General features: G+C 61.1%; 1 protein-coding gene across 1 annotated transcript in view; it reads left to right on the forward strand.

Annotated features, from left to right (window-relative positions):
• LOC147992297 (uncharacterized) overlaps positions 1 to 11,002 on the forward strand; it is a 43,220-nt gene extending 32,218 nt beyond the window's left edge. Inside the window, exons 6-8 of the mRNA XM_087538996.1 lie at positions 9,416 to 9,500; positions 10,004 to 10,086; positions 10,976 to 11,002. Coding sequence (XP_087395122.1) covers positions 9,416 to 9,500; positions 10,004 to 10,086; positions 10,976 to 11,002 — 195 coding nt within the window. The remainder of the gene's footprint in view (positions 1 to 9,415; positions 9,501 to 10,003; positions 10,087 to 10,975) is intronic.
• The last annotated feature ends 841 nt before the right edge of the window (positions 11,003 to 11,843 follow it).

An 11,843-nucleotide genomic window follows, 5' to 3' on the forward strand; every position in this document is an offset into this window, starting at 1 on the left:
ACCCCTGATAAACCTGCAAATCACACCCACAGAGAATGCTGGGTCTTCAAGCAGGCCGGTAAGCTAAACGCCGAACACAAGGGGGGGGGGGAGACACCAAGCGAAGACGAGGATGAACCTCGCCAGCAAAGCACTGGTGTCGGTGTCAAAACCGGCGGATCTCGGGTAGGGGGTCCCGAACTATGTGTCTAGGCCGGATGGTAACAGGAGGCAAGGGACACGAAGTTTTACCCAGGTTCGGGCCCTCTCGATGGAGGTAAAACCCTACGTCCTGCTTGATTAATATTGATGATATGGGTAGTACAAGAGTAGATCTACCACGAGATCGAGGAGGCTAAACCCTAGAAGCTAGCCTATGGTATGATTGTTGATGTGTACGATGTCCTACGGACTAAAACCCTCTGGTTTATATAGACACTGGAGAGGGTTAGGGTTACACAAAGTCGGTTACAATGGTAGGAGATCTTCATATCCGTATCGCCAAGCTTGCCTTCCACGCCAAGGAAAGTCCCTTCCGGACACGGGACAGAGTCTTCAATCTTGTATCTTCATAGTCCAGGAGTCCGGCTGAAGGTATAGTCCGGCTATCCGAACACCCCCTAATCCAGGACTCCCTCAGTAGCCCCTGAACCAGGCTTCAATGACGACGAGTCCGGCGCGCAGATTGTCTTCGGCATTGCAAGGCGGGTTCCTCCTCCAAGTACTTCATAGAAGATTTTGAACACAAAGATAGTGTCCGGCTTTGCAAAATAAGTTTCCACATATTGCCATAGAGAGAATAATATTTACACCAATCTAATCTGCTGACGTATTCCGTAGCATGTCACACCACGACCAAGCCTTTATCCGAGTCGTTTCATTATCCCACCTCAGCGCGTCATGCGAGGCGGTTTCTGTCGGATTTCGGGTTCTGGCAGACCCTTGAGGTTTGAACACTGGGGTGCGCGCGGAGATTTCGCCTTCTACCTACCTGCACCCCTCCGCCTCGCTAAGATCTAAGCTATGGAAAGAACAGCACAAGAGACACAGGGTTTATACTGGTTCGGGCCACCGTTGTGGTGTAATACCCTACTCCAGTGTGTGGTGTGGTGGATTGCCTCTTGGGCTGATGATGATGAGCAATACAAGGAAGAACAGCCTCACGAGGGTCTGTTCTTGGCTGGGGGGATGAACTGCTAGGAGGAGTTCAGTCGCCCTTCTCTCTCTCTCTGTGTGTGTGATGCTACTCGATCCGATCCTAGCTAGTTTCTCTCTTGGCTTCTAGATTCTCCCTTCTTGATTGCGATCCGATCTCCCATCTCCGATCCGATCTCTGATCTCTCCTCTACCCTGTGGGTGGCTAGTCCTATTTATAGGCAAAGGCCCTGGGCCTCTTCCCAAATATTGAGCGGGAAGGGCGCCAACAATTGGCCATTTTGAAGGGGAACATCTGGTACACTTATCCTGACTAAAGTTGGTCCTCGCCTGCCAAAGGCTCTGGTGGTGACGCTGGCTTGGGCTCCACAATGACTTCCTCCCTGCCGTTGGACTGGTCTTGGTCTCGTTGCACCGAAACGGGTGCCTTTGCTTGATGCTCTTGCCTGCGCTTGCTCCCTTTGCACCAAAGAGGAAAGGAGGACACTGTGCGGCCGGCGCCCGCCTGGCGCCTTTGGTCATCATGGCTTGCGTCACGGGCACCTCGTGAGGTACCCCGCCTTGATCTCTTCACCTCCTCGCGAGCCAGCCTGATGAGGTCGTGCCTGAGGAAGCTCCGTGTCGTCCGCCCCGCAAGGCTTGGCCCCTCGTGAGGGTCTTGGGTCTGTGTTGATGAAGATGGGCCGCGCTGGGCCCCCTTTTGAGCCACACCACGGGCCGCAGGCAGGCAAGTTTGGGGACCCCCGTTCCCAGAATGCCGACAGTAGCCCCCGAGCGCAAGGCGCGCCCGGACTTGGCCGTGCAGGGAGGCGAAAGGGCAAGAGCGAAGCGCCACGGGCCCTAACAGCCTGCGGCCTTGGGCGCCGCGTGGCGGTTGACTGGACGTGGGCGCCTCCACTTCCCACGGTGCCTCGGCAACTACACGGACTGGACAAGTCCCTGCATGAAAAGCAGGTCATGATTACCTGCGATCATGGAGGTTGGAGGTTGGCCTTCGCCGACCATAAGTACGGAACGACGTGCGCCCTTCCAGTCCATCCCTTCTTGCTTCTCCTTCTTCCCGGTCCTTGCTCCGTCTTGCTGTGATGGCTCCGATCCGCCGGTTCTCGGCGGCAGAGAAGGGAAAGGCTCCTCGAGAGCCAGACCCGCTCCCGCTGAAGAAACGGGTCGCCCTCCGCGGCCGGGACGGGGGGGCCCATCAGGTGGTGTCGAGGCCCTGGTGCGAGCGGCCACCGCCGGGGTTCTCGCTTCCCTTGTACGCCCACATCGAGGGCTCTGAAGGAGTCGACGCTGATCGCCACGGGCGGCGCCGTCGTCGGCGCCGACAGGTCACGAAGGTGTGGGTCGTCCCCCCTGGGGTCCACACTGAGGGATCCTCTCGAGAGTTCGTGCTCCACGCCGCCATGCCTCCTCAGTCTTGGATTCACCTTCCTCCCTTCTTCGCCTCCATCATCCCGCAGGGAGAACTCCTGAAGCTTTGGCTGCAGCATGCCGGCTGCAGCACCCTCGCGACCGAGGCAGAGGTCGCGGTCGTTGCCCCGGGTGAGGTCTTCATGACTCGAGGCTGGAGTGAAATCGCCCGGGTTTGCAGGACAAGAGGCGCCCTCGCGATCCACTTGGAGTATGACTGTGCTTCGGTGATGTTCTTCAAGGTCTTCGATGCTAACGGGTGCCGGCTGGAGTGCTGCCCCGAGAGTGGTGGTCGGGACCCTGCTACGGCGAGGACTGGGCTCGCCGACCGCTCCCTTGGCGGCTCCTCAGGCAGCGGAGGCGTCGGAGGTTCCAGCGACTCCGGCGAGCTCTTTGCGACTCCGGAGACAAGCGACGACAGCTACGAGCCCCCGAGCCGGCGCCGCTCCTGGAGCAGGGCGGGCTCGTGAGGCCGTCGCCGACTCTGATCTGGATGGGGTTGGCGCCAGTGCTTGACGGCCCACTGTTGATGATGGCGTCTTTTGCAGGGGCGCGTGTAGTTAGCGTCCTTTTAGGATTTGTTCCCTGCGAGGAATGAAAGACGCGTCCCGTGGGGGCTTGTAAGGTGCATGTGATCCTGTTTTGTTAATATAACCCTTGTCGTAGAATTGTGCGAGTTGCTCATTCCGTCTTAGCTCAGTTCTCCCTTTTGAACCTCACGAGGGCTTGGTGCTCTGCGCCGACAGGTCCCAGTCCCAAGGCGGCTTCAGCCGTCGCTGGTATGCCAGGTCGCGATGCCGTGGTCAAGGCCAGGAGGTGAGCGACCCGGGGTCCGGTAAGAGCCCCTGAGTCACGATGCTCAGGAGGTCCCCTTTGGCGCTCAAGCAGCCATCGTTCGGTGAGAAAGGAGAGCGGCGTCGCTAACACGGGATTGCATTAGGTGTGGGGATGGTGCCACGGTAGTCAGTGCTTCCGGGTGGTGACTTATCTCGAGAATCAGGGGCCGCTCTCTGGTGTGTCGCCGGGTCCGTGCATCGGCATGCATGAGGTTGCTCGGCGAGGTCCTCGCGTGTCCCTCCCCTCTCACCTTTGCTCCCCTTTCTGCTCTATGTCCTCGGGTCCCGGCCCTCGAGCGAGTCTCAGCCGTTGCTGGTATGCCAGGTCGCGATGCCGTGGACAAGGCCAGAGGGTGAGGGCTGGAGAGCCAGTAGGAGCCCTGAGTCGCGATGCTCAGGCACCCCCCTTTAACGTGCAAGCGGTTCGCGCGGATGAGAGTGAAGGAGACACCGCAAGGGCCTCGCCTGATGCAGCTCCTTTAGGAGATCCTGTAGACCCATCATAGAAAGAACGAGGGGTTGCCATGACAATTGACAGTCAGCCGTTGGTTGCTTCCGAGGGGCGATGAGGCACTGAAGGCTTGACGAGGTGGCACCATGCGGGGCTGCCGCGGCCAGAGCTCAGCCATTCAGGTTTGTCGGCGTTGCAGGGACGGACCCATGCGCAAGCGTCGTGCCGTTTGGGAGCAGCTCCGTCAGTTGGCGTCAGTTGAGCGGGCAACTAGGTCAAACACATTAGCCGCGAAGGAGTGGATTCATTCAAATAGATGCTGGGAAGGCGGACATCACTGGGCAACTAGGTTGGCGTCAGTTGAGCGGGCAACTAGGTCAAACACATTAGCCGCGAAGGAGTGGATTCATTCAAATAGATGCTGGGAAGGCGGACATCACTGGGTCAGGCCCGAGCGACTTGGGGATGATGCAGCCCGAGGGGCGCCCCCAACAAGGTAAGCTAACAACATAAAATAAAAGGGATACATGCCGCAGGGACGGACCCACGCGGCCTGGGAATAATGCAGCCCTGGGGGGCGCTCGCAGCTGGAAATGAAACTTGAAAGATGTCACCTGATGATGTTGAGGATGAAGGAGTGTTGGCGTAGCAGACTCGGTGGGCTGCGGAAGCCGATCCTCACGAGCCCCCAGGCCCAGGGGCCTCGGGAGGCCCCGGAGGCGCTGGTGGCTCCTCGCGAACCATCTCCATCTCCGCCAGGGCTGCGGAACGCTTGGCCTCTTGAGCCTCCATGATGCCCCTCATGAGGCGCTGGTACGTGGCAGCCGCGTTCGGCAAGTCGTAAGGCATGTGAACGTAGCTGTGGGGTGGACCTTCGTAGTGCCCCACTCGCGAGGGCCAGAGGCGCTCCAGAGAGGCGACTCGATTGAGCCCTGGTATGTCGATGTAGACGCGCAGCCCACCATCCTCGCCTGGATGGGGAGCCACAGCTGGTAGGCGGCGGCCGCCTCTCATGACTCTTGACTCCTGTAGCTCCTGAATGGCCTTGCTGACGAACTCCTGAGGGTCTGGCCCTCCTTGCCTTACTCCTTCTTGAGGGAAACGTGCTTCAAAACACGCCTCCATGTGGTGCCCAAGCGCCTCCCTCGTGACCTTAGCCAGGTCGGTGGCCCTCCAGGGGAGAGCCCCCGAGCCCTGCCTAAGGAGGGCGCCAGGCGTGCTTTCCAATGCGATGGAAGGAGGTTCCCCCTGGGCAGGCGTGGGCCGTGAGGGGCCTGCCTCCTGAGGGGCCGGGCCGGACGATTTCTTCTTCTTCTTGGGGGCGGTCTCGGGAAGCCTCCTGCTTCCGCGATCCGGGTCTTCCAGTGATGCGGCCTGAAAGACTCGTTCCAGGGAACACACCGCGTCCTTCTCTTCACAGGGCACCTGTCGGGTGGTAGGTGCGACATATGCCAACGGGTGGCTTATCATTGTGGGAGCCAGTAAGACGTCGCCGGTGCCTGGAAGCGGGATGAGGCGAAGACATGCATGCCGGCGAATCTTACCCAGCTTCGGGGCTCTCCGAGGAGATAACACCCCTACTGCTGCTCTGCGGGGTCTCCGCATGATCACTAGATGAACGAGTGGCTACAAGATGCTCCTTGAGCTGTTTGGCGAGAGGAAGAAGAAGGGCACGGCTCGCTCTCCTCTCCTCTCTATGTGGTGTCTAAAACTAGCTCTGATCAACCCTTTGCATGGGTGCCTCGGGGGGTTTATATAGGCCCACCCCCCGGGGGTACAATGGTAATCCGGCTAGGCATGGGCCCCAGCCGTCTGTGTCTACGCTCGCCGGCTTCTGCACCGGCTGCTGGGGCCCGCCCGGCTGGTGGGCCCCGCCGGCTGCCGGCTCCTTGGTCGACAGGCAGGCCCCACTGTCAAGGGCCTTGTCGGTGGCTGGTTACTGTTGCCTCAACCTGGTGATGAGGGCTTCGCTGAGGTGGGCGTGGCTACAGTGCCGCCGCCCGGCGGGCGATCGCTGTAGCCTCACCGCGTCTTGTCTCCTTAATGGGGCGTCTCCTTCGAGGGAGGAGGCAAGCCGGCTGCGGGGAGCCGGCCCTGTCTTGGGCCGACTGGGGGAGGCCTGGCCGCCTTCGGGTGTCTCTCTGCCTAGAGGGGCCCACCGCCCGTGGGCTGCGCTGACAGCCCATCGTGGGTGGCGTCAGGGTCAACATGGCAACAGTGCCGCGCTGGACGGGTCATGGCCACCCCGTACGGCGCACTGTGCCAGGCATGCTCCGGGATTCGGGGGTGGCAGGCTTTACTGTAGCCACGCCCCGTCACATCGCCGTTATGTGGATGCAGACTTCGAGGGTACGATCTTAACCGCTTTGTGGGAGTCGGCTTCTTGCGGCCGGCTTCTTGGAGCCGGCCCTCCCGCGGCTTTCTTTATGAGGGCTAAAGCTGGGCCGCCTTCCGATAGTCAGCCTGGGAGATAGCCGACAAGGGGAAGGCGGCCCCACGTCTTGGATTCTTGAGGGCCGGATCGGCTTGTAATTTTTTCAGAAGGGCCAGAGGGAGCCGGCTAGGCTACCCGTGGTCATTTACTCCGACAGTAGTCTCCGAAGCTGATCGAGCTTTGAGGCTGACAAAGGGACGAGAAGCTTGGTCAGCTTCCTATCCTGAGGAGCCGGCTTTGCTTATGTGCACCGTCTTTGGAAAGCTCCGTTTCTTGTAGGCGGGAACGTGGGTCGGCTTGTGAGCTGACCGCACGCCATCCCGCGGGCCACGTGGCAAGGAAAACCTGCCAATGCACGTGCGCGATGGGACACCACCGCAGGCCCGGGCCCGCCACTCCTAGGCCTCGGCCCAAGCGCGGATCTTCTGCGGCCCACAACGGACCGCTCGCCTTCCCGCGGCGGTTTTATTACGCCATCAGGGCGCAATAATCGCGGGACGTGGGGGAGTGGGCGCAGTTGATCCCACGTTCCCCCACACCACGCCTCCTCGGCTCCGCTGCGCGGGTCTATAAGTAGGGGGAGGAGGGGGAGCGGCAGAGGCTTGCACGCTCTCCCTCGCTCCGCCCCTTCTCACCTTCCTTCTACTTCCCTTCGCCGCCGCAGTGATCCATTGCCGCGCCGCTCCGCCGTCGGACCTCTCGGTTCCTTTGGTCCCGCCGTAGCGGGGTCGTGCGCGTCTCCGCCGTCGCATCATCTTGTTCCTCGCCGCGTCGTTCCCATGGCGTTGTCGAGCTCGTGGGATGGCTCCAACATCCACAAGGACCATGTTGAGTTCCTCCGCCGGACGCGGCGTCTGCCGGGCGAGAACTACGTGCGGGTTCGTCGTGCACTGGAGAGGGAGATTTCGCCGGCACCGGAGGAGGGCGAGTGGGTAATCTTCCGCTTGCACTGCCTGCGCGGCTTCAGCCTCCCGGCGAGCGGATTCCTTCACGCTTTTCTTGAATTTTACCACCTCCAGCCGCATCACCTCACGCCCAACGCGGTGATGCTGCTGTCGGCTTTCGTCACCTTGTGCGAGGGCTTTCTTGGGGTTTTCCCCACTCTCGAGATCTGGGGAGAATTCTTCCAGAGCAAGCTCGGCACCGTTGTCGTGGGCGTGCCCGCCCCCTGCGGAGCCTTCGTTGCCATGAGGCGGACGGGCGAGAACAATCCGTTCCCGACCATCCCGCTGATCCAGTCGGTGAAGCTCTGGCAGAAGTCCTATTTTTACATGAAGAACGTCGCCCAGCAAGGCGACTACGTCAACCTGCCGGCTTACGTAGCCGGCCCGCCGGCTGGGAGGCAACCCTCGTGGAGCTACCGGGCCAGGTCGTTGTCTCAGGCCGGGAACGCAGCCGTCTCCCGGCTCCGGGTGATGATCCAGTCGGAGGGCCTGACCGGGGCCGACCTGGTTGCCGCCTTCATGGAGCGCCGAGTACTTCCACTCCAAGGCCGGCCTCACATGATTTTCCAGATGAGCGGCCGCTTTGACCCGTGCCGGCTGAGCACCAGGGAGATGCCTCATGCCGAGGTGTCTTACATGGTGAACTACATCTCCAACTGCAAGCTCACCGAGGATTGGCGATACGGCAAGGGGCCGTATTCTCGGGCCAACCCTCCGCCTGCCGTAAGTTTTTCTTCTTTTCTTCCTTTTGTAGCCGGCCTCATGATGGCCGACTTCTGATCAATTGTTTTGCCCTCAGCAGAACCCACTTCTTCCGCCGACGGCCGGGGCCGCAGGGGTAGAGCGCCAGCTCCTCCCCGACCGCACGGTGGACGACGTCGATGATCCGGACCTGGGAGCGGCCGCCGTGGAAGATGCCATCATGGGGGAAGGCGACGAGGCAGGAGGCGCGGGGCTCGGGGCCGGCCTCGAGGATTGGGCGGATGATGACAAGGTCGAAGCCGCCCCGCACCGCCAGCCGGCGCTTGATCATCAAGGCGCGGGCCCGTCTGCCGCACCGGCTGCCCGTGGCGGCGCGCAGAAATGCCGGGCCGCGTCGACCTTCTTCGGCAGACGGCCGAAGAAATCCGAGGGTTCCACGGCGGCGACCAAGCGGGATGAGGCGGCCGTGAAGGCGGCTCGCTTCCGCAAGGCGGTGAAATAGCCGCAGGCGATCTCGGCGTAAGTCGTCAAATGTCTTGTATATTTTTTGTTGTCCTTTTTGATTGAGGCTCTTCTAAACCTTTATTTGCTCGCTGGGCAGGGCACCGCTTTCCCTCGAGCGAGGTCCTGGCGGCTCCGTAGTCGGGCCGACTAGAGGGTCCTCAGGCTCCCGCCGCGTGGATCCCCGCGCTGATCTCATGGAGGCCACGGAGCGGAACGCACGGGAGGCGCGGGAGGAGCGGGAGGCGGCGGAGCGAAGGACCGCCCAGGCGGCGAAGGAGCAGGCCGACGCGGCGGCCAAGGCCCGGGCGGAGGCGGCAACCGCGGAGACGGAGGCGGAGGCCTCGCACAACCAGCCTCCGCTGCTCGTCGTTCCCCTCCGTGTCGTGGCCCCCGACATCCCCGTGCCCCCGTCGGAGGAGGTCGACCAAGACCCGTCGGTGGTGGAGAGGAGGGAGGACCACGTGGTCTTCGTGGAGGAGGCACCGCAGACGGCGCCGACTGGAGCGGGCCAAAGTGGCCAACCAGCTGCGGCGCCAGAGCAGCCGGCCGAGGGCGAGCCGGAGGCAGGGGCCGGCCTCGAGGTGCAGTCGGCATTTTGCCGACGCGCAGGGGGAGCTACCTCCACGCCAGAAACGCACCGAGCTGCGGGCGCCAGCCAGACGTTGGAGGCCCTGGAGGCGGCCAGCGCCAGCACGTCCGAGTGGACGCCCAGTGGGGGGACGACCGAGCTGAACACGGCGGCCCAGGAGGTCCGGAGCCGGCTTCAAGCCCAGGCCGCTTCGCTGCAGCGATATACCCAAGAGTTCCTCGCGACGCGGGCCGTCATCCGGGTGAGCCCTCTAGCCTTGGTTGTTTTGCTTTTTTGATTTCTTCCATGGGGGCGCGTCAGCACACCCGCTGGGTGTAGTCCCCGAGTTCCAAGTCGGTTGCTGAGCAGGCGGCTTGGAACTTACTAGGTCCTGACAGCTATCTTATTCTTGCATCCTGTCTGATCTTCCAGGAATACCATAACCTCCGCGCTGCTGCCTTCAACTCCCAGGCTCAGGAGCTGGGCCGGAAAACCAAGGACCTGACCAACAGCCGGAGTGCGTGCTTTGTCTCGTTCATCTCCTATGGGGGCGCGTCAGCGCACCCACTGGGTGTAGTCCCCGAGATTCGGGCCAACTGCTGAGCAGTCGGGTCGGATCTTCCCTGACGACTTCACCTTATTAATTTTTCCTTTGCCTTCATGCTTGTAGGGGCCAATGCCGACTTGAGGGGGCAGCTCAGCGGGGCCCAGGCCGCCCTTCGTGCCAAGGAAGCAGAGTACAACGCCTTGGTCCTGGAGCGTGACCGCCTGGCCAAGAAGTTGGCCGACCAGGAGGAGAGCCACAAGGCGGCCCTGAAGAAGGCGCAGGACAGCAAGGACGCCCTCAAAGATGAGTTCGAGACCGAAGCGGCGGGTTGGGCTGAGGCAAAACAAGCGCTGAGCGAGGGCTTCGGCCGGATTGAGGATCTGATCGATGGTAAGCCGCCTTCCTCACTCCTTGCTTGCCCCTTGCCCCCTGATTTGTGTTCTGACTTGTGCTGCTTTTTGTTCTTTGTGCAGACTACTTCCCCGGCTACTCCGTCTTTGCCACGCAGACCATCGAGGCCCACCGCGAGGCGCGCCGGCAGGCGGGGGCTGAAATTGTTCCGGACGCGAGGCGGACGCTTGAGGAGCAACTCTTGGCGGTTCAAGCCCGGCTGCAGCCGGCTCACTGCATGCTCCGCTGCCTCCAGCGCGCCGGGGCACAGGTGTTGGCCGCCCTCTGGCCAGGCGAAACGATTCCCCGCACCCCGAGTCGGACTGCCGACTGGCTGGAGGTTGCGGTTGGCCCCTTCGAAGCCTGGAAGGCATCGGCGGCCCGGCTTGGAGCTGGGCGGGTGCTGGAGTTCGTCCGAGCCTGGTATCCCGGGCTGAACCTGGACCAGCTGCGCACCTGGCGGCTGGAGGCCGACGAGGAGATGGAGGAGGTGCGTCTGGCTATCGCTCAGCGTGCCTCGACGATCGCCGAGTGCACTGACATCAGCGTATTTGCTCCTGAGATAAATGACGACGGCGTTGCCCAGCCGGAGGAATGGTTCAGGCTGGACCCGGCAGCGGGTGAGGACTCGGCGGAGGAGATCGCTTCCAGCGATGAAGGCGAAGACGACGAAGGGGAGGAAGGCGAAGACGTCGAGCCGGCCGGTGAAGCGGCCAGCCAGCCCCAGCCCGACTGTGCCTCCAGCAACGAGGCACGTGCTAGGGCGCCCTCTGTGGGAGGTGGTGATCATGCCGAGGTTCGCCAGCCGGCCACTCCTCCAGCCAGCACTACCGTCTCTACCGACCTGCCCGACTCGCCAGTCGCTCCCTTGGCTTAATCTACCGTCCTTGCTTTTCCTGCTTGTTACTCTTTGAACAATTTTTGTTAAACTTGCGCAGTTCCACCCACCGGGGGTGTATTCAAACTATGTTGAATGCTGGCCTTTCGAAGGCCTTTTGTGTAAATATGATCGTATGTGTGTTTGGCTTCCATTCGCGTATGCTTTTTATCTTTAGGCTGTTTCCTTTGCCGCCTTCCACTAGCTGCTGCCTTCCCAACCGACAGCTGCTCTGCAGCCTGCGGCTAAGGAAGAACTTGGCTATATTTTTTTTGGGGAAGGAAAGTACTCGAGCTTTCTTAGATTGAAGCGAGGTGAATGGAAGCCGGCTGGCCAGCTACTCTGGTAGTCGGTCGGTGGTGGGAGAAAAACCAGCTTTTGTTATATTAGTCCGTTAGTCCCTAGCCGTTTTTCATGTGGGCGTCCTTTCCTGCCTTTAACTCTTGCCAGCCGGACAGCCGGTTCTTCGAACTGCGACTTTTGGCAAGAGAGGGCTTGGGTGCCGGCACACTACTTGTCTGACCGCGGGTAGGACTTCTAATATAACTGAAGGCGGCCAGTCCCCGGGCCGACTAGTCGAACCCGGTGCCGGACGAAAAAAGTGAATGTAATGACATGATCATAAGCATGATACTCTTCTTTTATAGATAAAAGATGGCAGTCCCCGAGCTCTCCTCGGGGGGCCTATTGTCTCGTACTTAGTACAAAAGTTAGCGTGATACATACTGCATTTCAATTGTAAAATCTTTGGAGGAGGTTGGCGTTCCATGGTCGTTCCGACTCTTTGCCGGAGTCATCTCTCTTTCGTGCCTTCGGCTTCTGTGCGTCGATCAGGTAGTAGGAGTCATTTCCCAGCGCTCTGCTGATGACGAAGGGGCCTTACCAAGGGGCCGAGAGCTTGTGCTGGCCGGCTGTTCGCTGGATCAGCCGGAGCACAAGGTCACCTTCTTGGAAAGATCTTGGTTTGACCTTCCGGCTGTGGTAGCGGCGCAAGCCCTGCTGGTAGATGGCGGACCGGCTGAGGGCTAACAGCCGGCCTTCTTCCA

This window comes from Triticum urartu, chromosome 1A (assembly GCF_056163025.1).
Source record: "Triticum urartu cultivar PI428250 chromosome 1A, HENAU_Tu73, whole genome shotgun sequence".
Lineage (NCBI taxonomy): Eukaryota > Viridiplantae > Streptophyta > Magnoliopsida > Poales > Poaceae > Triticum > Triticum urartu.